The sequence below is a fragment of the Cinclus cinclus genome, chromosome 10 (genome assembly GCF_963662255.1).
Source record: "Cinclus cinclus chromosome 10, bCinCin1.1, whole genome shotgun sequence".
In the NCBI taxonomy this organism is placed as follows: Eukaryota; Metazoa; Chordata; class Aves; order Passeriformes; family Cinclidae; genus Cinclus; species Cinclus cinclus.
The window spans coordinates 23777298-23801751 of record NC_085055.1 but is presented as its reverse complement, the minus strand read 5'-3'; the positions used below and the strand labels follow the sequence as shown (position 1 = coordinate 23801751).

The window sequence follows — 24454 nt, the reverse complement described above, 5'->3', positions numbered from 1 at the left end:
GAATCTGTGTTCTCCTCTAACTGGAACGATACAGTGGCACACAATCCTTCCAGACAGAATTCACCATTTGGCAGAAACAACAAGTATTAAGTAAACAACATTTCATCACCTGAACCTAGCTCTTCTGGGTCTCAGGCCAACAGAGAAGTCAATAGCATTTGAATGAGGTTGTTACAGTGTAATTGCTCTCTTTTACAATCAATGTGACCCCCAAAGCCATGGTTTTACCATCACTTGGCCCATCCTTGGGTTGGATCATGAGCAGAAATCAGGCCCTGCAACTCCTGGCATCTTCCTTATAGTGACACACGTGGCTGGAAACATTAGTTTTCACAGAGGTTGGCTGTCTGCTCTGAGTCACCACTCAGCTGCACAACTGGTGTGAAATGGGAGGTGTGAAGACAAGGCTAGGGGCACAACCTGTACTCCCAGCAGCAGCTGCATTTGAGACTGGCTGCAGAAACAGAACCTGAAGTCATTCAAATAAATACAGAAAACTAGCACATAGTGAAGAGATGGAAAACGGCAAGTTATGCACAACCTGTAATATCCCACTGAACTATCAGGCACACTCTTCTCTTTTAAGGAACCCTAAAATTACAGCTTTTCCACCAACCAGAAGACATAAATCAAATTACATTTCTGTTTAGAGAAATATGATTTTTATGGGTTTTTAAAAATATCTTCTGTTTTTAACAATGCCCTGGAAATACAGAATTCAGCTAATGATGTATGCCTACTTTGACTCATTGAAAACTTTTCAGAAAAGATTGTGAAAAATAAAGAATAATGAACGATTTTCAACATATTTAAGTGAAGTCCATGTGAGCACACAGGTTTTTAAAATCTGACTAGCCAGCTGCACACATGACACTGAAAATGCCACTCCAAACTAACTGCTTCAGACAACAGTCTGCAACACTTTTCCCCCAGAAGACAAAGGAAGCACCTCAGTTCCAAACGTGAAGTGATTTGCTCTCTGCAGGCTGACTGGCAAGCCTTCCCTCACCATATCCTGCTTTAACACTGAGGCTTGGAGACAGGGGCATGCTCCTGTTTCCAGCAGCAGTTTCCAGCAGCACACCCAGCAGCTTATTTCAGAGCCTCACTGACACCACTTCTCTGCCAGAAATACCATCCCTAGCACAAGATGAGGGAGAGATCTTACGTGATACAGTTCAGCTCTGTACCTTCTGGGCTTTGCAGATCAGAAGCATGAACTTTATTTATTGCTGTTTGTTTACACATCCAAATGTTACTCCACTGTTTACACAAACATTTTTCTAAATGCAGGCAGTTGTAAAACCATTACATGAGTTATTTTCAGGCTGCTAGGAACAGCTGCTGTACAAAAATAATGAAAAGAGTGAAGGTTTTGAGGCAGGCATCTCTGGTTTAATCATATTCTCTGACTAACAAAGTGAAGAAGATCAAAGCCAGCTATAGAAGACCCTTTCTGAAAGCAATATTTGGGGAGCTAGGCCCTCCATGGATTTCCTTGGAGGGGAATAGGAGAGCAGTGCCTTTAACAGATATGTAGGCAAGCCTAATTAGAGCTGCATGAAGTGACACTACCATCTTGTATAACCACCATGTTCTCCTATGGCTCCATCTCTTTGACATAGTAAACCTCCACATGAAATGACAATCCAAGGAACTTGCCTGAATTGCAGAATTTTTAATGCTAAAAAGTGCCATTTAATAGAAAGCTTGACTTTAAATGGGAAATACACACCAAATGAGAAGTTTACCTTGACAGCTGAGGTGCCAAAACTGCTCCCATGGGTCTTTGACACAGGAGATCCAGTCCCGTGAGAGGCCTGACAGACACTGCTCAGTTTGCTGGTTGGGCTCCCTGTGCAGCAGGAAATAAAAGCAGATGCTGGGTGAGGGCTGGAAGCGGGGCCACTGCACACATGAAACCTCTTCCAACAAGGAACAGGGCATTTCATTTCATCTGCATTCTCCATCAAGTACATCAGCAGGAGCCACCATGGGCACAAAACAGATCCACCACCGAATTTCTACCTGCAGGAACCATGCCCCAGAGAAGGTACTCTCCACCCAATGCTCTGTGTGCTGCAAGCAAATGCTCAGGAACCTTCCTGGGGGGCTGAGGATATCAGCTACGGGTGCAAATATGCAAAATTAGGACAGATGCAAAGTCCCCTGCTGCCCACAAGCCCCCTGAACCCACACTAGCCTCGGACACTGGCATAGAGGAAGGCTTGGAGAGGAAAGGAAAAGAAAGGCCACAAAAGGAGGGAGACAAAGTGAGGAGTAACAGTAGCAAGGGACAGAGTGAAGGCAAAGGAAGAAACAGAAACAAGGAATGAAGGCACAGAGTCATCTATGGCAGATGCTTTTGCGAAATTATCAGAGTGCCACACGTGCCACAGCACTGTCCTGGCACCCCAGATGGATGGGGGTCCAGTGGTGAACTTACCCTGCATCATCAGCATGTGCAAAAGACTGCTCCTCAGCAGTCTGGTAACTGCTGCTGTTGGGCTGGTTTGGCAGTTTTGTTTGTTCAAGAGACACCAAAGCCATGGATTACACACATGAAAGCAAAAAACCAGTATCTCATACAGTTCTACTATAATCCACACTTGAGTTTAGAAGTAAATGAACAGCCATTTCTGAGAATAAGGGCTTTGGGAATGCTGGCTTTCACAGACTACGAAGATCTCCCCCCTTTTCTTAAATACAATCTACAGCCTCATTAAAGGTGCCCCAGTGACTTTTTATGTCATACACATCATACTCAATCCAGCCCGGCAGCTGTTGCCAAAAAGTCAGTTCCACAGACCCTCCTGCACCCTCACACAGGGTCTGGTGATGAGGCTTTCTCACAACAAATCTGTTTGGGGAGGAGAGGGTATTAATTTTCTGCTCTGCCACTGATGTGATCTGACTTGTGCAGGATACAGGGGAGGCACAGGAGTGCAGGGAAGGAGAGGCAGCAAGCAGTCTCTGTCAGGCCACTCTGTACATCTCCACTGTGGTGAGGAACTGCAGCTTTAACATTAACTGCACTTTAACAATAACTGCATTAACAGTTCTGCATCCCAGTGGTCTGGTGCATCTACACAACCTTCATGTACAAACCTCTGTAGGAAGAACCCAAAAGTTACCCAAACCATGATAAACCACTTAGCCAGAGTATACAGTAAGGCTGGAGGTAAAGAAGAAGCAGAAAGTAAGAGGCAGAAACACCCCCAACCAATCAAAAAACCCCGAATTAATCAAACCTTATTGGCAAAACAGCATCAGTGTTACCAAGAAAGCCCCAAAACATACTTTAAAAAATTCAGATACAGCTACACAATTCTTACCAATTACCCCATCAACTCCCTCTGTGATGACATTAAAATGAACTTGACAGCTGTGAACCCTCAGATAAAGGGAGGAACCATTAGTAAAAAGAATGTTCATGTTTTCTAACCATGCCCAGCAAATGGTTTGTGTTCTATGGATGCTGCCCTCCTTCACTTGGCCCTGGGCATCCTGCTGAGATGCTGGGAAGCACGCAAATACACAAACAAGTGTGTTTTAAAACAGACAGCAGTTCTTGGCCATATATCACAACAAATAAATGACTTCTGAGGGACCTTTTCTCCACCCTAACACAAAGATTGCTGACTGACTCCTCTACCCATCACCTGCGTCCTGCGGTTCAGCCCTCCCTGAGACCCCAGGCTTTTGTCACCACTAAGGGAATCCATTTAAGAGAAATCCAAACCAGCTGGAATTGGAGCAGGTAGAAGCTGAGAGCAGTAACAAAATCTAGCACAGCTGTTCTCCTGGTAACCAGGGTACACATCTACTGTGCCCCACACTGGGACATAAAACTGATCTGCCAGTCACTGCGACCTCTCCATGCTCTTTGCCACATCCAAGGCAGCACTGTCACCAAACAACCTGTGCACCCATTCTGCCTAAAGCTGTGCAATATGGTTTACATGACTTTCTCCCCTCCCCTCTTCACCTGAAAAGAACAGGCTCTCTTTGAAGAGGTGTCTATGAATTCAGTTTGGCTTTACACTGTGCCGTTTCCTAAAGGAAGCAACGCTCAAGTCTGAGACACCCTCAGCCACGCACTCAGGCCAGCTGTGCAAACCAACACCTTCCTCTTTCTCTGCTGAGCACTTTTCCACCTCCACGGGCTGAAATGCTGCTGTTACACTGATCATTTTAAAGGGAGAACAAACTTGAAGGAGTAAGACTAAGCCACTGCCTTCTGTGGTCACACTACACACCTGTGCTTGTGGCTGCTGCTCCAACCGTCTGTCCAGGCTTGTCCACAATAAGATACGGGTTATTAAGGACTGAGCTAGCACAGCCTTGCTTCATGTGCACCGGAGTGGACGTTGGGGTACGAGGTAGCGGAGATGGACTAGGGGTCGATATTGGAGAACCTTAAGAAAAAAAGTCCAATGCTTCTAGCTTGTAAATGTTGTCAGAACATAAAAACATGGCAATAGTAGTACTTCTGAAAATGGCTTAGAAAAGGAATGTTTTTTGAGGGTGCATTTTGCAGCCTGAGTGAGGTCACAGGACTTGGAGAAGGAAAGAGGTCACAGAAGGAAAGGAAAAGGCACATAAAGCACTATGGCTCATACCTACCCTGGACATGCTCTGCCTACCAGGAAAAGCAGGGTTCAAAGGGACCTTGAGAAGCCACCTGGTCCACCACCCCTGAATCCTCAGGGATATTAGCTATGCCATTCTCACGGCCAAGACTAGTGCACCCAAGGAGATGGAGAAAGAGGGCTGAGCTCTCCTGCCCTTGTGCAGCCCAAGGTACAGGCACGCAAGAGTGGGAACCAAGGAGTTCCCCTAAAAAGGCTGCATGGAACAGCCTCAGGCAGCAGGAACACCCAAGTCCCTTCACTGCTCTCGCTACAGCAGAGACCCTTGAAATCAATCTGTAAAAATGGGCAGCTTCTGGGTAACATGGCCAGGAGAGAGAGAAACTAGAGAAGAAAAAAAGCTACATGAAGAGGTAAACAAGAAATTCAGAGAAAAGGACTGGCAAGGAAGCGATCAGAGAAGAGACAGCAGCAAACACCAAGCTTCACCTGCCTGTTAATCTACTTTCTTGGCAGTTATTGACAGTTAAAACAGAACATTATTGCTCATCAAATAAAACCCCCATGTCTGATAAACTGCTTTGAAATCTGAAAGGGGTAACCCTTCTCAGCAGACAGCAAACCTTGGAAAAAATGTTTAGCAGGGAAACATTTAAATAGCAAAGATCAACAAAGTATAGTCCAAGGACTTTAGGAAAGATAGGACAGCCCCTGAAATTCCTGCTTTCTAGGAAGCTTCAGAAAAAGACCAAAAGAGTTTATGAAGAAAGAATAAAGCACTTGGCACAGGTTCAAGTGTAAATCAACTTGAGTACTGTTTAAGGATGTCAATGAATAATATCGAAATTTAATTTAAAAAAACCAAAACAAAACAACAAAACCAAAACAAACCAGTCACACTTTTAAGAAAATTATCTGGGAGCAGATCACCAGAAATCATGTGTACTGATAGCTGGTGCTTCATCCTCTCTACCCTGAACACCAGAAAATGAAGAACTGCAATAGGTCACCTTGCAGCTTCACAGCATGTGCCACGGTGAGCCATACACTAATATTTTGTGATGTAAAACATCATCCAATGACTGGCATCACACCCAGGCAGGGAAGGGACCACAAGTGAAATGAGCACAGCAGCACTTTGGACAGTTTGGTTCAGAAGCTGTCACACTGCAGCCAGCTGGTAATTTAATCCAACACAAGGCTGACTTTCAGAAGACAAAGACCAAATCTGCTCCATCTGATGCAATATGGCAAGCACAAGAAGGTCTGTTTGAGTTTACAAGGTTAAAACTAATTATTTACCCAGAAATCATGAAAAAATCCTTCTTAATCCATCCCAGCTGTATGAAAGCAGGAGAGAGAAGAATGGCTTCTTCCCACATAAAAATATTTCACATGGAGGATGTGTTTTTGCATGGGCCTTTCTGTGGGTAGCAGTCCATTTCAAGACTATCTATTTCATACTTAAAAGCATTCAAGAACAGGGAGAGAACAGCTCTCATCCTGCTTTTCATCTGTTGTGAACCATTTCACACTTGTACTTTTTTTCACTGAACTTTAAGAAGTGTGCTTAGCTCCTTTTTCTAGAGTTTCCTATTGTGTGATGCTCAAAGACTGGCAGAAAACCAAGGGACAGGCAGGAAACAAGTCCAGCTGGTTCACTCCCTGGCTTTCCAGGGGGAGGCACTGGGTAAGTAAACTAACATTCACCTGATACAATCTTGCAACTCATGGTGATAGGCTGGAAGGATTTTCCTGGTGACTCTGCAGGGCTTGGACTCTGACCTTGAGGCACTATTTTACAGCTAGCTGCAATGGGTTGAAAGGCTGAATTTCCATGAGAGCCAAAGGCAACTTTCTGTGTGGCTAACTTGGTGGGAGTCCGTTCTATCGAGGATGGCAGGGAATAAAACGCGGCATGTCTTTCGGTTTCAGCATTCCCAGAGAATCCTGATCAAAACAGGGAAAAGAACAGAAATACTTCTTAGGCTGACACAACTGATTCCTTACTGTGCTTCTCTACACAAGCATAACTCAGGTATGACAAACATGTTCTTGAAGGAAGGAAGGAAAAGCAACTGCTGGGAAGCGTGGATCAGGGAGAAAGTGAGGGAGGGGATTGCTCCTGCACAGGCTGGATCTGCTGACAACAAGAATAAAATCATATCATGCACAGCCTGTTCAGCTGTGGCAGGTGATCAGACACTTCTTACACATTTTCTAGAAATGCCCTTCCACTGACCAAAAGCTGCTGCTAGTTCCAAGTGTCCTTGGTTAGGGCTCCACAGGATCAAGGCTGGATCTCCTTGGCAGAGAATCTCGCAGTGCATTTTTTGGAGTAAGAGCTCAAGGAGAGCAGAGAATACCTTTTGAGCTGGGCTATGGAATCCACTTTATTTAGTGTAGAAGGAGATCAGCTGACCTGGAGCTGTTGAGAGAAGCCACTGCCTGTCAGTGTAAAAAGAAGGGAGGTTTACACTGCTCACGTAAGGATGCTACAAATCCTCCTGTTTGAATAAAAAACCTGTGTGTTTCTTGGCCACAAGAAATGACCACATTTAAACAGCGGGCATTCTTCTTGCTGAGCCTGAACACCACCAGTGGCACCACAGTGCCTATCAGGAAGCACAACCATGCATGGCACCAGCTTACAGCCACTCCTTGAACACAGGAGTGTGGGAATAAATCAAGAAAAGCATCAGACCATGCAGCATCTGACACTATTTTGAAATACAATGTGGCTGTGTCCAGAAGGTTTCTCACACTGAAGAGTGTAACACACACCCTTATATCTTGGCCCAGTTAACCGAGGTCTGTTGTGCAAGCCTTGACACCCAGTGTTCCAGAAAACAAAGCTAAATGCCACCAGAGGCACAGGTCCTCCTCCTCCTCTGCACAAACTACAAATTCCAGCAGTGTGTCCAGGGGCCAGCTCTGCCTGTTTCAGGCAATCCAAGTGATGGTAAGGCCACAACTGCTGCCCCACTGTAATGGATCCTGACTTTCCTGATCTCGCAGGGGAAGGGGAAAATGAGACCCTGATGTGCAGAGATGCCATTGTCCCTCAGACAAACACACACAACATTTCCAGTCTCTACTCTCCACAGTACAGTAATTACAGATAGCTAGGGATTTTTGTTCCCTCACAGTCAGCTCATGTTAGGCACTAACATACATAACTGAACACACCGCTAGACCAATTCCTTAAATGTATACACAGTCCCCAAAACATTCAGAAACCTAAAAACCTCCTCTGAAAATAGTCTGCCAAAGCCAAAACTACAATTGCTATTCAATAATCTTTTTTTCCAACTGCATCTGCTGGTCCTTACTCACTATGTTTCAACAAAACAGAGCCCGCTCAAGCAACTTCAGATAAAAATCTTAGACAAAACCAAACCAAACTCCAAAACCAAATGATCTATAACAATTTCTGAATCACATTTCAGGGCAAATCAAGGAAAATATGATCTAGGGTGAGCAACAAGCAGGTAGCACCAACAACCTTTAAGGCACAAGAGCAATTAAGAGGAGGTATCCAGCAAAGCCAAAGTTCCAAGAACTTGCATTTCACTGACACCTATTTGCTTTACCTTTGTCCACAGAAGCATCCGGGCTGGAGTCCCTCAACTGTTTAATTGGTGAAGAAGCTTTGACTGGAGCTGGGATACTCAGTGGCAGTGATAAAGATGTAGGAACGTCAGAAAGGTAAGACTCTGAAGACTGGGAGAAGAGATACTCCTCACCAAGGGAATGCCTGTGTAGCTCCACATCCACTACCTTCCAAAAACAGGAGATAGGACATTAGTATTTGGTAGGTAGGTAAAAATATAAAACCCAAAACCAACTATGCCTTTTTGCTTTAATGTCTAAAATTAATTTATTAATTTAATACCTCTCCCTTTGTTTTGCCCAACTCTACATGACATTTCCACCCTTTCCAGGGACATTTTCCAAAGGTGCAGCAGTACTTGAGCTATGACAAAAATCTCACAACATTGAAACCCCACAGTAAAACAGCATATCTTGATCCATGGGGAAATCAGAACTGTAAACACTGGAAGGATTACAGAGCCCAGGTCTAAGCAACCCACTAAAGAAAGGCCTTCATACCCCTGTAGGGACAGTCACAAAACTGAAGCCTGTCTTTTCCAGTAAGGCCTTGGGAATCACACCACATGATTTACTCTTCAAAAGTGCTCTTTAACAACAGTAGACATTTCACATTAATGTTTTCCCCACAAACTGAAAAGCTGACGTAATGTGATTTCCCCATAAAAACGTCCACTCACTACAGTACAACAAGTGGAAAACAATATCAAGAAAACTTTAGAAGTTTAGCAGACTATGGGTTATTAATTAATTTATTTATTTCAAGAGTTCATTTTCCATTAAAATCCTGAATGTTGACAAATACAGAAACTTAGAAGTATTTATTATACTGTAAAATTTCAACAGAATAGTTTGGTATCCCTTCAACTTAAATTCTTTAAGTGTAAGCTCTGTAGCAGATCAGAATGCAAATCAGAACATTTCGTACCAAAAGCTTCACAAAGCAATAAAATTTAAAGCTCCACTATAAGCCAAGTTCTTTATGAAGGAAGAGCTGGAAACCGTCTCCCCTGAACCAGGAAGGAGGAAAAATGGCTGCTGTCATGAATAGTGACAAGGTGTCATAATCTTTTCATTCAACAAGAGAGCAAAATCTACATTCTACAGATTGTAAAAACAAAGGGGTCTGACTCTGTGACTAGCCCCACGCATCTTTTCTTTTTAAACATCTTTAAGATAATCAAATAATTCCATGACCCTCTGACTCACCGTTTCTGCACCAAGTGTCTGCAGGCCTGTGTATGTCCTGTCCAGCTGGAAAAGAGAATACATTAGCCAGGGCAAAGAATTACATTAGCTAGAATTTACAATACAAACCGTTTGAAAGAAGTTTCAAACTACTCAAGTTGAGCAGCAGTGCATCCAAAATTTTGAGGTCATAAGGTCAGAAATCTGTGTGCTCTGATAAGTGCCCTCTCTTGTGCAAAAAATTCAGCCATGACCCAAGGCCCAAGCAAAAAAGTTGAAGGAAATGAGATTGAGGGAATATATCCTCTAAGGAGTCCTCAAGCAGTGTCCTTTTTTTTTTTTTTAATTCCTGATGTCAGTATAAGAAAATAACTGAGTTTTCAACTGACCAGCACAAAGGCTGTGTTTACCCTGTATTTTTGACACGGTAAGCGTTCACATCAAGCCATCAGCTAATAAAGATGCACAACATCCCAGAGGCACCTGTTAAGACACCTGTAGAACCAGCTGGGTTTGAGAGGTGTAGGATGTGCCAGAGCTCAGGGCACATGGGGTACCAGGCACAGAGGAGGGCTCAGCTCACTCTATGCCCTCACAGCAGCCACAGGCTCAGTGTGAGAACAGCAAAGATTTGCTGATTTGAGCTCCTGTGTGCCATGGACTGGGTCAGTTTTCTTCTGCAGGCTGGGCTTTCTTCACCATCCATCACAGTGTTAATAATTTCTCCCCAAGTCACATCTCCCCAGATATATTTTACTCATCATCTGCATTAAATGTCCCTAAGATGCGGGGGAATATTTTCAAGCTCCTTTACTGTCTATATTTAGGGTTGCAATGAGGTACCTTATTTAGCATAAAATTCATTAATACAGGCAGAGTTCATATAAAATTAACATTGCTCAAAGAAACAAGAGACTAACACAGCTCAGGACTTAAGTCCACTAATGCCAGGGACTACTAATTAAAAGGAAAACGAGCAGTGGCCTAGTTTTCCAGGACTGCTGCATACTAGAAATCCCAAGTGCTGCAGGGGTGAATGAGTTGGAAAAGGGAGCAAAGGAGCTCTCTTCAAAGGGAACAGGGAATCTCAGCCCTCCCCACCCACTTTAACAACAAAGATAGTCATTAGCTGATGCATGCCCATGCTGAAGGAAGAGAACAGATATGGTAGCCACTTTGCTAGCACAAAGACAGCCCTGAAACACCCTGTTAGGTTAAAGCTGGTGAAAACATGATAAAAATCTCAAATTGTAGGGAAAAAATAGGTAAACACTGCTGCTTTGGGCACACTCAGCTCCAGCTGCTGCATCAACTCCATACAGCCAAGGGTAAGAGGCTTTTCTGGATCTGTTTTGATTCTCCAGCTCAAGTATTCATGTTAAAATAACCACTAGGACACTCATAACACTGAGAGGCAAAAGCACATACACAAGCAGAGCCTCTTCTAGATTATGCATGAGAGCTTATTTAAATGCCTTTCTCGAAAGTATTTTGTTCCAATACCTTCAAATTGTGTATTATATCAATCCTTTTGTTCTGGCTATCCTTGAAGTGTATCTGCACTCTCACTGGGAATTCTCCCCAGCCTCTCCTGGTCAGGTGAAACGGAGGTTCTCTGGAAACAAACAGTAATTACATTTTGATGCAGAAGTAGTACAGCTTTCACCTCCCTCCTCTTCAGAAAGCCAAAGACTGTTTTTCTAGCTGACAACTAAAGCTATCCTCAGGTCTGCTATTCACCACAGAGAGAGTGTAATCACAGCAATGAGAATGTTATGGCTTTGGACAGCTGAAAACATACTTTTTCACTTTAGACAAGGGGACAGGGAAGAAAATGGTAAAACACTGTTGGATGAGACACGTGGGAAACAAGTGTGGTATTTCTAAAAAGAAGACAAAAAAGGGCTGTGCTATGCCAAATGAAAAATACTTGGTTAAAAAAACCCCAAGTCAGCTCACTGCAAGGTGAGCTTCCAATGCAGCATTTTGTAATCACTGCCTGCTGCTCCCTATCTAGCAGCAACAAGGCACATGCTTCATATAATACCAAGAGAACAACAGAGGGACAACAAGGAAGAGGTAATCACTGTCATTCTCCAAGCTGAAAAAGAAGGATCTGTAACATTTACTTTTACTCTGTATTTCAGCTTGTTATTGTTAATGCAAATATGGTTTAAAAAAATGTTAAGAGGTTTAAAGGCGATTTCTAGTCCAGAACATTAACGTTCAGACGATGACTGGGACTGTAACACCAGGAATCTATTAACCAGATGGGATTAAAACAGAAGATAACCAGCACTGACAACTGAGAAAGGCACAAAAAGACAGTAATCAAATGTAATTTGATATGTTACAGAAGAAATACAACAGAGTTTGCTTTTGTCCTGCTCAGGGTTTTCTTCTCAGAATCATTACTGAGCCATATCAACACTTCTTATCTCAGACAAATCTTCTTGGAGTTGCCTTTCAGTAGTTTAATTTTGCCAGAATTAATATGCCATTCTGTACCTAAGCAGCCCTTCCCACATTCCTCCCTCCAGGAGGCAGCTGAACATCCTGTGGAAAATAATTTCTTTGGGAAGACAACTACTATTTCCAAGGCATCCTCCCTCAGTCTTGCCAAAGGAAGAAGGATGAAAGACTGACAGGGCACTTCCCTGCAGCAGTCAAGAGAGAACCTACCCCTCACCAGGGTCACAGCCTGGAAAACAGAGCTAGAGGTTTGGGAGAGCACAGGGGAGCTGCCCTGTTTCTGCAGAACCAACACCATTACACTGATGGCAAAGCCCTCAAAGCACAAAGCCAATGCCACTGATCTCACACCAAGAGGAATATTCTGGAGTGGGATATTCATGCCCCAACACACATGGAGCATTACAAATATGGGCAAATCAGGTTTTGGAGATTCCTCTTTCTTTTCCATGCTGGAATAGACAGGTGGTAGAAAACACTTTTGTTTAGCACCAGAAGCCTAACCTGAGCAGCAGAGCACCATACAGTGTATGTAACACATACAGGAGAGGCACAACCCACATCAATAGCAAAAAATACAAGTGAATGCTTTTTCTTAGAAGAAAACTAAAAAAAAAAAAAAAAAAAAAAATACAAACCAAAACAATCCCAGGCCAACAAACCTGTTTGGCACATTTGCTACATAAAAAACCTCATTTATTTTTACTACTGTTTTGGAGTAAGCCAAGTTAAGCCAGAGGTTAAATACACACATGGAATATTAAACCAGGAAAAGAAGTTGTTAATTTTTTAAGAATGGTTTCTAAGAAACTTGGCAGCATAAGCCTGGCAAGCACAAAGACTGGAATAGTGACTGGAATAATTCCTTATTACCTCACTTCTACCAGGTCATTAGGTTTGTAACTGGGGTGGAGGAAGAACCAAACTTTCTTGACAAAATGATTTATGCTGGGTTCCCTCCGAGAGCCTCGGACGTACACCATCCATTTATGGGTTGATTGATCATTTTCTTCTCTCTTGTCAGGGGGAATGTACCTGGCAAAGAAATTAAATAACAAACACAAGATAAAGACCCCAAAGAGACAAAGACTGAAAAAAGTATTTCAGGAAAGATTATGCAAAAAAAAAAAAAAGAAAAAAAAAAAAGGGGATGTTAAAATGCCTGTGGGAACCTTGCCCCCTGAACATTTCTACTCGTCTGTGCTTACTCTGACACTTCATCCAGAAACAGATACAGGTTCCAAAATCTACTCTTCAGTTTCTAACACAGTTCCTCTATTTTAATGCACAGCTGCCATATGACATTCACCCATTTAAACATTTGGCTCTTAATTAAGATGACTTAATTTTAACATTCTACCACTGTCAAATTCCTTATCCCATCCTATTCTGAGCTGTCAGGAAGCAAAACCACAGCAGAACACAACATCAACGACTCTGCTACCATAAATACAATAGAATACAATTCTTATAATTTTTTAAGCAACTTTAGTGGATACTTAGTTCTGGGTCCAGCCTTAGTTAGATTTTCAAGAAGAAATTCTGACCCTTAAGTTTTGTCAGCAAATGTCTGACATATTCTGTGCAGAAGACTGACTTGAGTAGAGCAAGGATGGAGAGTAAAAGCCTGGAATTGTCCAGTTTCCTTAAACTAATGCCTTTCTTTACTAACTTCCTTGAAGATCAAAAGTTATACATATTTACATGTCTTCTTCTAAATACAAATAAAAACTGTAAGAAATAACTTATTTAGAATATTCTGAACTTGCACAATTTTTCTCATTGTGGTTGGTGGTGGGGTTTTTCTTCTGTTTAAGTAAAATCCCACATTGTACCCATGGACACACTGAATTAGCCAACACACTCAATTAGGACAACTTGCTTCTCCAAATTTTCAGGGGGAAACTTCTGACTTCTACCTGATCAAAAAAGGCTGAAAGACTTCCCTGGAGAGAAAGAGATCTTAAAATCTCTGTACACATATAAATTTACAAACAAAATAACTACTAAAACACCTGTTCCTTCCACAAAAAAAAAACCTCATGCTGAGACCAGAGGAGGGCTGCCTTGGGTACAGTGATTATTCAAGGGCAACAGCTCATATTGTGACAGCCTAGAAATTTCATTTGTCTCCTAACTGAAACTTTCTATTCAATTTAATCCTGAAATAAAGGACCATCCCTCAGGCTCTGGATACTAACTTGGAGACGTTGCCAACCACAATCGTTTTCTTCACATAAAGTCGTGAAGTTTCATCATTTGACAGTCCGGCATTTCGTTGTCCTGGTTTTTGAGAGCTTGAAACACCCGAACTGTCCTGAGGGTAGGGGAAGAAAAAAAAAGGCAAACAAAAACCCAAACATTCCTCTTAAACATCATTTTGTTTGGTGCTAGAAAAGTAAGGTGGTGTTAAAAAAAAAAAAAAATAGCCTGCATAAATGAAAGATCAACAAGGAATCATCCCTAAAAATACTTAAATTGCTCTCTAGGCACATTTAAGCAACTCAGACACATAACAATGCTATCCTCCCTGGTCAAGAACACACTGCGTGGCTTAACTGAGCAGACATGGTGTAACATGAAGCTGAGCCACGACTTCAGCCTGGATTTCAAAAGCACTGCCCCATGCATTGTCAGAAATAAAACCAGGCATGGCTACAATGGCATTGTGCTGGTTACTCATCAGGAACAAAGCTCAAGAGCCCAAGAGTGGGGGCTGAAAATCAAAATCTTTCTCATTCCCAGCCTCTGCTGCTCTGAGGGTCTCTGGTGTTGCCTCACAGTGAAGAAATGAGGCTGGGTTTGAGACAGGAATTCGGCTCCAACTGAGCAGGGAGAGCAGCTATAACCTGTCGCTGCCATCCAGGTAAACCCACAGATCCACAGCCATACCTTGGCACAACAAATCCAGCCACCCTGTAACACAATCCCAGCTATTAAGCAGTGTCCAAGACTCCCAGTACAATGATCTGACCACCCACTATGCCAACACAAGTAGAAGTGCTGTTTGCACGGGACTGAGAGGCTTTTCTACAACCCTGTTGGATGAAGTGTCTGGCTGGAGACTTAGGGACTGCCATCCTCAAGTGAGGATGAGGAGAGCAGAGCAGCCCAGTGGATGCATTCCACTGAGCACTAGCCAGAGGAGAGTCAGTGTGGGAAGCACTGGATTCACTAAGGAACCATTCCCCCTCCTCTGCTGGGTCAGCCTCAAAGTGGAGCAAGGAGTCACAGAAGGCTGGGATGGCTCCTGCTCCTCATCACTCCCTCAGCCTCCTCTGCACTACTCAAAGATGTCCCAACATGCTATCCCCAAGCAATACAACTGCTCCATCCTTCTATGCCCCCAGCACAGAAACAAGTTCTATTGCTCTGGTGGTTTACAACACAGGTGGGTCCACATTCTGTGTGGGTCATCTGTCTTCTGCTACAGACCCAAGGCAGAGTTCCAGCAAAATGCAGCCCTGCTATCAAGGGTGCCATGCTGCTTAACAGAGGTAGAATCACTGCTCTTTCTGCCATGTATTAGAGCAACTTATTCAGCTGCAGAAAGCAGCCATATTCACTGAGAGATTCCCATCCCTGGCTGTACTCCTCTGCCAGGCCTGACCACTTAAAGGAACTGAAAGGAAACTGAAGTTTCACCTCATTTCACATTTCAGCTGCAGACACTGAGTGAGCCTCCCCAATGGCTCTACCTGCAGCCAACAGGTGAAGCATTTGTGTGGCTGCACAGTGAGCCACAAAGGGAGAGACTGCATCCAGGTCAAAAAAAAAAAACCTATAAAAGCATGAGGGAATACTGACAGAACATATTTTACTTGGGTCAGACTGGCTCAGTTAAGCAAATGGTAATAATGCACAACAGCAAGCAGCACCATCAAGAGAAAAACAATTCTCCTCTGTATGGTCCCAAGCTGTGCACCCAGGCTCTACCAACTCATGCTGCCAGGGTGAGCTAATCCTCCATTGTTACTGTTTGCACTATAGTCTGCTGAGGAGGCCAAACCCCTCCAGTGGATCAACTGTTCTAAGCAATGCAGTCCCCATGGGCACTCACAACCAGGCAGCAGCATTACTTCCTGAAAACACTGCTGGGAACACCACACATTGCCCTCCTCTGCAGGCTCTACCCTCTCAACCTGACTTCCACCCCTACAGCAAAGCCCAAGCACAGGCTGTGAAGCACCTCCTTCCCCAGAGCCGAGGGTGGCAGAGCTGTGCTGACCCCATCTGAGCCTGCTGAGCTTGCTTTGGGCAGGACTGAGGTAAGAGGAGGTACCCACATTACAGACACTTCAGATGGCCTCACAGCAAAGCCAGGCTGAGGGAGTGGGAGCAAGCGGTTGGAGAGGGTAAGAAACACATCTTCAGCAAGGTGGGTGAAAACATGAAGAGCTCCTGCTGCCAGCACCGAGTCCTCAGAGCACACACCTCCAACAACTTGATCACCACTCGAGTTTTACTTTACCCGGCCAGCATTTCTGCTCTGTCTCTGGTCCAGGCTGTTTGTCAGCCGCTCATCGGTGTCCAAGTTGCCATTGTCCTTGTCCAGGAGAAAGTCATTGTGTTGAGAGAGAGAGTCACTCTCAGAGTGGTTGGCAGAGGGAGTGTCTGAGCCCTGGTTAGCTGGAGATGAAGATCTCGAGGGAGATTCCAAGAATTTCTTGATTGAAGGGTGATTAAGAATTGTTGCGTCGCACGACCTGGTCCCCTGCAATGAAGAGGTCAGGAAGATCTGGTCACTACTTCCCACAGCTCAGATAAAACCAAAGCTGTGCCAGAAGAGAAAAAGTCAATGAATGAAGAAAGAGCAAATATTTAATCAGCTGCCCTGAAGGAAAAGCAGATGCTGCAGAAGATAAAAGCTTAAAATGGTTCTACAGAAACAGTATCCCAAATTGAATCTGTTCCTTCACACCTTTTTATCTCAGAAACCCACGGGGTTTTGGAAGGGAGGACTGCAGCCTATTCAACCACCTAAAACACCCCTTGGAACATAACCTCTTCCTGTGCAGCCACCTCTAGCCTCAGCACACACAGGAAGGCCACGGCTGCCCGGCTCTTGCAAGAGCAGGGTAGGTAAGAGCATCAGGCTCTTTAGCTTGATACTCAGTGGCAGCCTTGTCAACACCTAGGAGGCAAGCTACACCCTGTCTGCTCCCAAAGCTTAACAGGGGATAAGTAATAATGTGCTTAGGCATGCTTGCAAACTTTCCTCAAAACAGACATCTTAGAGCTAATCTCAGATCCTCCTAAACATGCAAGGGGGAGGACAGCGCAGATTTAATTTTTTTTTTTTTTATTATCATGACAAAGGCTCTTCTTTTTCTCTTGCATTTGCTTTTTACCTCAGAAGTAGAAGGAAAACATCCATCAACTCAAAACAAGTGTCCCCATGCCACTTCTTGACTCAGGCACCAGACCTCCCTGTCACCTGGGTTTGAGGATGAATCAAGGCAGCAGGAACATGCCTGTGCAGTGACAGCCTCCCTCCAGCTCCTGCAGCCACAGACTCACACCAGACTGGCACTGGCAGCTTTTCCTACAGGCAGCACCAGCTCTAAGAGGCTTCTTCCCTGCCCAAACTACCTCCATCAGCCAGGCTGGAACAATTATTCATGGAGCATGTCACAAAGGAAAACAAATCAAGAAACTGACTTGGGATTTATTTGTTGCTTTGTTACTGTTTTTGTTTAGTTTTTTTTTCCCTTTGCAGTTTTATTTTTAATCTACATTAAGTTCCCTGATTCAGAATTCTGCCAACATGATTGAGGGGGAGGCAGATACCAGCATCACTACAGAGCAGCAGAACTGCCCTCAAGAGCCGGTGGCAAGAGAGGAGTTACAAACATTGTCCCACCTCAGCCTCTAAAGGACCATTCCAGAACTTCCTTTCCAATTGTGCATCACATGCACAAGTGGAGTAATTACCATCTCTCAGTTACCAGCCTGGAAGAGTTACAGCCATTTATCCAAGGGCAGGGACACACACAGCCTGTCCAAAAAACCCCAAAGCCTAAACCAAACCGACACCAAGAAGATCTTCTTTTGTTTTACCTCTAGTCGAGTAAAATGACCAACATCTTGCCCAATAATTTGTGGGAAAACATAATAAAGCACAATGAGGAATCCCAAGCCTCAAAACTCAGCAGCATTGAGTTTGAGAACTGCTTATATTTATCAGAACAGGTCAGGAACTTGCAAATCATCTTCCCAGAAGTTCTGAATTAAACTTTCTATTCTACCAGAAGCAGAAACAATACAATCTTTTACTGCCTGGTCAAACATCCATGAACCACAACTAAAAACAGACAAAAAAGAAAATTGAAATCAGCAACCATTTCAAAATAAAGGAAAAACTAATTTAACCTGTATGCAAATCAGGTCTTTTAGAAAAAAAATTAAAAATGTAATCTAAGATACAGCTAAACTAGCCATAAACTCACAAAAACCACTGGAAAACTAAACAAAGCAAGGAGGAGGCACCAGTAAATTTTGTGAAGACCTCAAAACAATCACAAAATACATTATTTCTGGAAACAGTGAAAATCATCAGGAAAAAAAGTGAAAACCCTGCATGGCAGAACAAGAAGAACGAGGAACAGTACAGCTTCTGCAGACACATTATGACAATGGATAAAGGCACTTACAAAGGTTACAACTTAGGTCACATTCTTCAGCTACCTACACAGAAACCAAAGGGGACAGAGAGATCTTCAAGACTCCCAAGGCTGCCACAGCCTTTTCCAACTCCAGCTGCTCAGCTCAAGTTCAGAGAGAGAAAAGCAAGCTGAACATTTTTGGTTTTACCTCACTCGAAGTCCTCTGAAAAGCATAGTAGGAAAACCAGGAGTAGCACTGTGAGCAAGCACTTGGAAGAGAAATTCTTATGGGACTAGAATGAAACCCATGTTTGCAGCACCCATCTACAGCTTCCAAAAATCACTGGACATCAGATCAACTTGAACTGAATAGATGGTAACAAAAACACCGACACTGGTAAGGAACTACATGTTATTTGAGAGTCTGCACGAGTCATGAACATCCTGGAATTAGCAGTCATTAAGGGCAGAGTGCTCAGAACTGGGGTTTAACTAACAGAGTTTGAGGGTTTTTAATTTGTGAATTTTTAATCACTCTGCCGTATCTCCTTGACTTCTCTCCTGCTTTACTGCTACCATCAGTCTGTTCACCAACTCATTAACAGACTGACTACCAGGGCAAAGGGAAGATGGTTTCACAGCACTGCCCAAGACTCAAAAAAATCTTGAAACCTTTTTTATTTCTCTTTTTTCCTGAGAAGTCCCCAAATGCATCTGTTGCCACTCTGCTCCTGTGAAATGGGAAAACATACTCCACACTTTTCAAGACTTTGCAAGGACAAACTGTGCAATGTCTGAGAAATAAGGTGCTCTCAAGAGAAAAACTGAGGATACAAAAAAAAAAAATGCAGAGTATTTCAGAAACCAGAACCAGAGGCTGCTGAACAACTTTGCAACTGCTTCTTGAAGACTCCTCTTTGCCAAGTACCTGAGGCCCAGCAGATGATGCAAAAGTCTCCTCTCCCAGTGCCACCCCACTTGTAGTTTGCATTCCACTAGTTCAGTAAATCACAGCTTAACACCAAACATCACACAAAACTCCATATGTTCCTTTGCCAAGATGCCCTGAAGTCTTGTTATTCCCGAAGTAGTTTTTACCTCTCCAGCTTTGAGGAGACCAGCAGAGGCATAATAGTTAGCCACAATGCAGGCACGCAGCTTGTCCATCATCCTCCTGGCTTCAATCAAGCGCTGCAGAAAGGAAACACAGAGTGAGGAAAAGCACTGCAGCAACCCCTGACACCCCAAACACCAAGACCTTAGGCATTTAAAAGAACAAAACCTTTATACCTGATCTATAACTTCAATTTCATGTTCTTTACTCTTCATTTCGACGGCAAACTGTTCCTTTATAATGGTCTCAATCTTCTGCACAGTAACATCTCGAGCTGTACAAGGCCACACATGGAAAATAAAGAAGGACTAAGTATTTACATCTCTGTTTTTGAGGCTCCATTTGAAACCAGAGAGATAAGAGATCACTACAGAGTGAGAAGTGAAGGGATAGTAAGTTCAGCACACACATACATAAAGGGATGGATCATTTTCCTCTGTAAAAAACTTATGCCTTAACAAAAGCCATATGTATATTTAAAAGCTGGCTTGTAAGGAGAGCTATTTTTCCCTTTTTAGGCTGAGATGTCAAGTAACAGAAAACGGGAAGAACAGGGCCAGTTTGTTTACTTCTCTCTCAGGAAAGCTGTACACAGTAAAAGGAAAACTCCACGGTGCTGGCCCAGCACAGTCACTGCTGCAATTGTGCTGGAGTGAGCTGGAACACCACGGACATTTTTCTGCTCTCCTTGGCCACATCCACATCCAGGAAATTTACACCACCTCACGCAGCAAGAATAAAGCAAACTCATATTTATACAGCCCTGGCATGAAGCGCAGCCTGCTCTGGAGTGCCTAAAAGCTGTTAATTGCTCACAAAGGAAACTACATTACTGAAAGCTGGTCAACCTCTTACAAAATCCTCTTCCAGCACAGCAGTCAAAAAATTTAGCCTTTCAGCACGAGTTTACTGACCTTTGGTGGAAAGCATGTAGTTTATGATTTCAAACTGTGCAAATACCTTACAGCAAATTAGTGTAAGAATGGCATGGCATATTATTATATTTTTCTAGGACATGTATAAACATAAGAAGAACTATTCTTTTTAGTCTACACCTACTGTACACTTTAATATTGCTGTTCATTTAAGTCACCTCCATTACATCAAGGGGTTTCAAACAACAACTGTTTTTAGCAAATTCTAAGTCAGAACCTGGCAAAGCAGAAATTAAACTTCTAGAAGAAAGCCTGGAGAATGTGCTCCAGCCTGTGTCAGTAATAGACTGACCTCGCTATAAAGCAGATCAGCAAAAGAGTCTGGTTTTCCCTGGAAAAATATCACATTGTTTCTACGTGAAATAGGAGACAACAGCACCAAGACTTTGGCTTGAGCTTCAGAGGAAGAGTATGTCTTCCTAAAAAATACAAATCTGTTTGAAGAGGTCTCTAATATCACCATAGAGAATGGAAAGAAAAGCAAGTCAAAGCTTCGCTGGCATCTTCAGGACAGAATAGATGATTTTACTGTCTGATCAGGCATGTACAACAGGAGTGAGGCAACTGATGCCTCTGTATGCAACAGGGGTATTCGAAATAATTTTCCTTCTTTCCACATGCACATATACACACAGGCATGCATATATATATATGTTTCTGTGTGTATGTGTGTGTGTATATACATATATATATATATATGTGTGTGTGTGTATAGGACCAGAAATAGCTCAAGCCCACATTAAAGCACAATTACGGTTGAATCTGTGTGAGTAAAGCAAATTTAAAAGCAGACAGATAAGATTTACCTCCAGCCATGAATACCATGATGAGGAAATTCTCATGTAAGGCTATACACTTAAAATAAACCTAAACAGAGAAAGGCATGAGAGGTATGGTTCAGAGAGAGACAACTGCATCTCTTTACAAGGCTGATGCCATGCCATGGCAGCATCATGACGACTTAAGCACTTTAGGATTTGTGGTCATACTACAGAAGCTTTTAAGAACACTTTATATTAATTTTTCCCAGCTTAGTGTCAACTACAGTCCCTCATTAAGATCATGTTAGTGAAATTTGGGTACTTAAGGAATTCTAGTATTGAAAGCTGGAGATCTTCCATGAAAATAAGAAAGAAGCCAATTTGGAGGAATCTCCTGAAAGCTAAGTTCACTTTGGCAAGGAGTTTTCCAAGGCCCTGAAACTCTGCCTGCTCATCACCAAGACCTTCAGAAAAGTTGCTTCAGAAGCAGATTAAAAACCTGCCTGCAGTCCCTGGGACATGCCAGAACAGAGGGTAGTGACTTCTGGAAGCCAGGCAGCTGGGAGTGGTGACATGGCCAGCTCCAGCACAGCTGCACGAGGCCTCCACTGGCAGGGCCCCTGACCCACGTGGCACAGAGAACCTGCCCAGCAACACATTCAACCCAGAGTTCAGCCTCCTCAGATTCGTCCAGCTGTACAGCATCCTCCAAAACATACCCCATGAAGCCATCCCCTGTCCCTCTCCAACTGGCAGCTCCAGCTCTATTCCTGGATCTTTTTCAGAGCCCACAGCCAGCCTCAGTTTTCTCACCTCCCTGTTTGTCAGCTCTTCCCATCACAATCCTCTCACACTAGCTGTGCTATGCCAAAAACCATTAGCCTACTCCCTGTCCCCGGGGCAAGCAGCTCTACTCTCATTTGCCCAGAGAGACTGCAACCTGTCCCAGGCACTCTGCCAACAGGCTGGTTCCCAAAGCAAGCATATCCAAGCCTGCCAAATGCAAACCTACTCACCCAGCCCATTGCTCCACTACACTTCTTTATCTACCTTTCCTTCAGTCGGACTCTTCTTCCTCCTCTCTTGCATGTTTCAAAGCCCCTTCCTTATCCCTAAATTATCCTTTTTATACTTCATCAAAGAAGCTCCTCCCTGCTTCATCTGCCAGCTCTTGCAAACGTTTGTCATCTTCCAACAGCCAGTGCATGTACTGCAGGTTGTGCATCTCTTTCACCCTGCAGGGTCATGGTAATTTTTCTCCTCCCCATGCTGTACTGTGACCTCTATCCCACAAAATGTAAACAACCTGCCAATCTTTCCCAAGCAGACTTCAGCCCCAGAACAAATGCACGAGCTGGAGCACAATTCAGCAGGGGAAGACAGACTGTAAATACTTCAGGAAGTGACAGAAACCAAAGTAGTGGGGCTGTGGACAACCTGTGTTCCATCTCCTGTCATGCACCAAATGCATCCTCATGCTTTACTTATGGTCCAGATAGCAGGTATGGATGAATCCACATAAGACACATCTTCATTTGGCTACACAGAGGTATCACTACCTGCCTTGCTCAACACCTGTCCTTTGCCTTTAACCCCTAACCCAGCCTTTTGTGACTGCTTTACAGACAGCATGCACACCCACAGAATTTCCAATTCCACAGCTCCTACCTGACTGTTCGGCTGCTTTATGCCGCTTGCTGGGATGTGTGATGGCGATCTCCTCATAGTCGGGATCCTTCTCTGCGATCACTCTCTTGATCCCAGACATGTTCTCTACTCCACTGAGAGGAAAAATAAAAGCATTAGGTGACCCGGCCAGGCTTCAACCTCTCACCATGGGGCGGCCCTGTGGTGCACTCCCTAAAAGAGCAGGGGCACCTCTCTGCTGGGGGATAGTGATCATCACACAGGTTCACAGTCGGGAGCCGGTTCTATTCTGCACAGCCCAGGAGCTTCAAACGCCTCCTGATGCCTGTGGCTCAGCAGAGCACGGGTGCTCAGAGTGCGGTGCCCGCAGAGAGGCAGAGCCTCCGCGTCCCCGGCAAAGAGCTACCAAAGAGCCCCGGAACGACGCTCAGGAACCATCCGCGGTCAAGCCGGTGGCCCCAGGAGAGCGGGGCTCTCTCCAGACACGGCACCATCGCCCGTGGAAGGGGGAACGCCGAGCACCCAAGGGGCGGGGGTCCGCCGGACGGGCCCAAGTGTCCCGGCACCAGCCCGCGGCTCCCCGCTGCGGGGTCACACACCGGCTGCGGGGTCACACACCGGCCGTCCCTCGCCCGGAACCCGCGAGTCCCCCCAAGGCGGGAGCACCGCGGGGCTGGGCCCGCAGGCGTGAGGGGGCGCGGAGGTGCCGGGGGGCGGTGTCGGCGGTGCCGGTGTCGGTGCCGCCCCGGGCGCGGAGGGCGGAGCGCTGCCCGCGGCCGGTCCCACGTGCGGCGGCGCTCCGCTCCGCTCCCCTCCCCCGCCGCGCACACAAAGCCGCCGCCGCGCTCCTTCCCCGCGCTCCGCCCACCCCGCCGCTCACCGCGCTCCGCCGCCCGGCCCGGCCCGGCCCGGCCCGGCCCCGCCCGGCCCCGCCGCCTGCACCGGCCGCCCCCGCTCGCCGCGCCGCCCGGGGCGCTCAGCGCTGGCCCCCGCCGGGCCGTCCCGCCGCCGCAGCCGCCATGAGCGCAGGGCCGAGCGCCGCCCGTCACGGCCGGGGCGGGCCCGCGCAGGCGGGCAGCGCGCGGGGGGCGGGGCGGGCAGGTGCCGCCTCACGGCCCGCGGGGCCCGGGGACGCCCTCAGGGCGGAGCGGCCGAGCCGGGGTCGGCGGGCCCTGGAGCCCCGGAGCCGCTGCCGGAACGCCCACGCCGCGGGCGAGCACAGGCCGTGGGCAAGGCGGGCGCTCGCCCGCGGCGGCGGAGAAAACGAGATGGGCGACGCCGTCGGGTTAGTGTACGGAGGGATGAATGCAGTGATTTGATCCTGTTTTGCTGCTTGGAACAACCGTGTTTTAACGTGTAAAAATATCTGAGGAAGACTTTTTAACATGGAAGATGCGTCGAGGTGCTGCAGTGTGTCCAGAGAAGGGCAGCGGAGTTTGGGAAGGGGCTGCAGCACAAGTCTGAGAGGAGCGGCTGAGGAAGCCGGGGGTGTTTAGCCTGGAGGAAAGGCTAAGGGCTCAGGGGGGAC

General features: G+C 45.2%; 1 protein-coding gene across 1 annotated transcript in view; it reads right to left on the bottom strand.

Annotated features, from left to right (window-relative positions):
* Positions 1-23047, bottom strand: part of YEATS2 (YEATS domain containing 2) — a 47573-nt gene extending 24526 nt beyond the window's left edge. Inside the window, exons 1-12 of the mRNA XM_062498940.1 lie at positions 22948-23047; positions 19760-19857; positions 19568-19660; positions 16336-16578; positions 14066-14181; positions 12738-12899; positions 10896-11007; positions 9414-9458; positions 8186-8372; positions 6303-6542; positions 4260-4418; positions 1752-1855 (exon numbers count right to left, since the gene is read on the bottom strand). Of these exons, the coding sequence (XP_062354924.1) occupies positions 1752-1855; positions 4260-4418; positions 6303-6542; positions 8186-8372; positions 9414-9458; positions 10896-11007; positions 12738-12899; positions 14066-14181; positions 16336-16578; positions 19568-19660; positions 19760-19857; positions 22948-23047 (1659 nt within the window). The remainder of the gene's footprint in view (positions 1-1751; positions 1856-4259; positions 4419-6302; positions 6543-8185; positions 8373-9413; positions 9459-10895; positions 11008-12737; positions 12900-14065; positions 14182-16335; positions 16579-19567; positions 19661-19759; positions 19858-22947) is intronic.
* Between the last annotated feature and the right edge of the window lie 1407 nt (positions 23048-24454).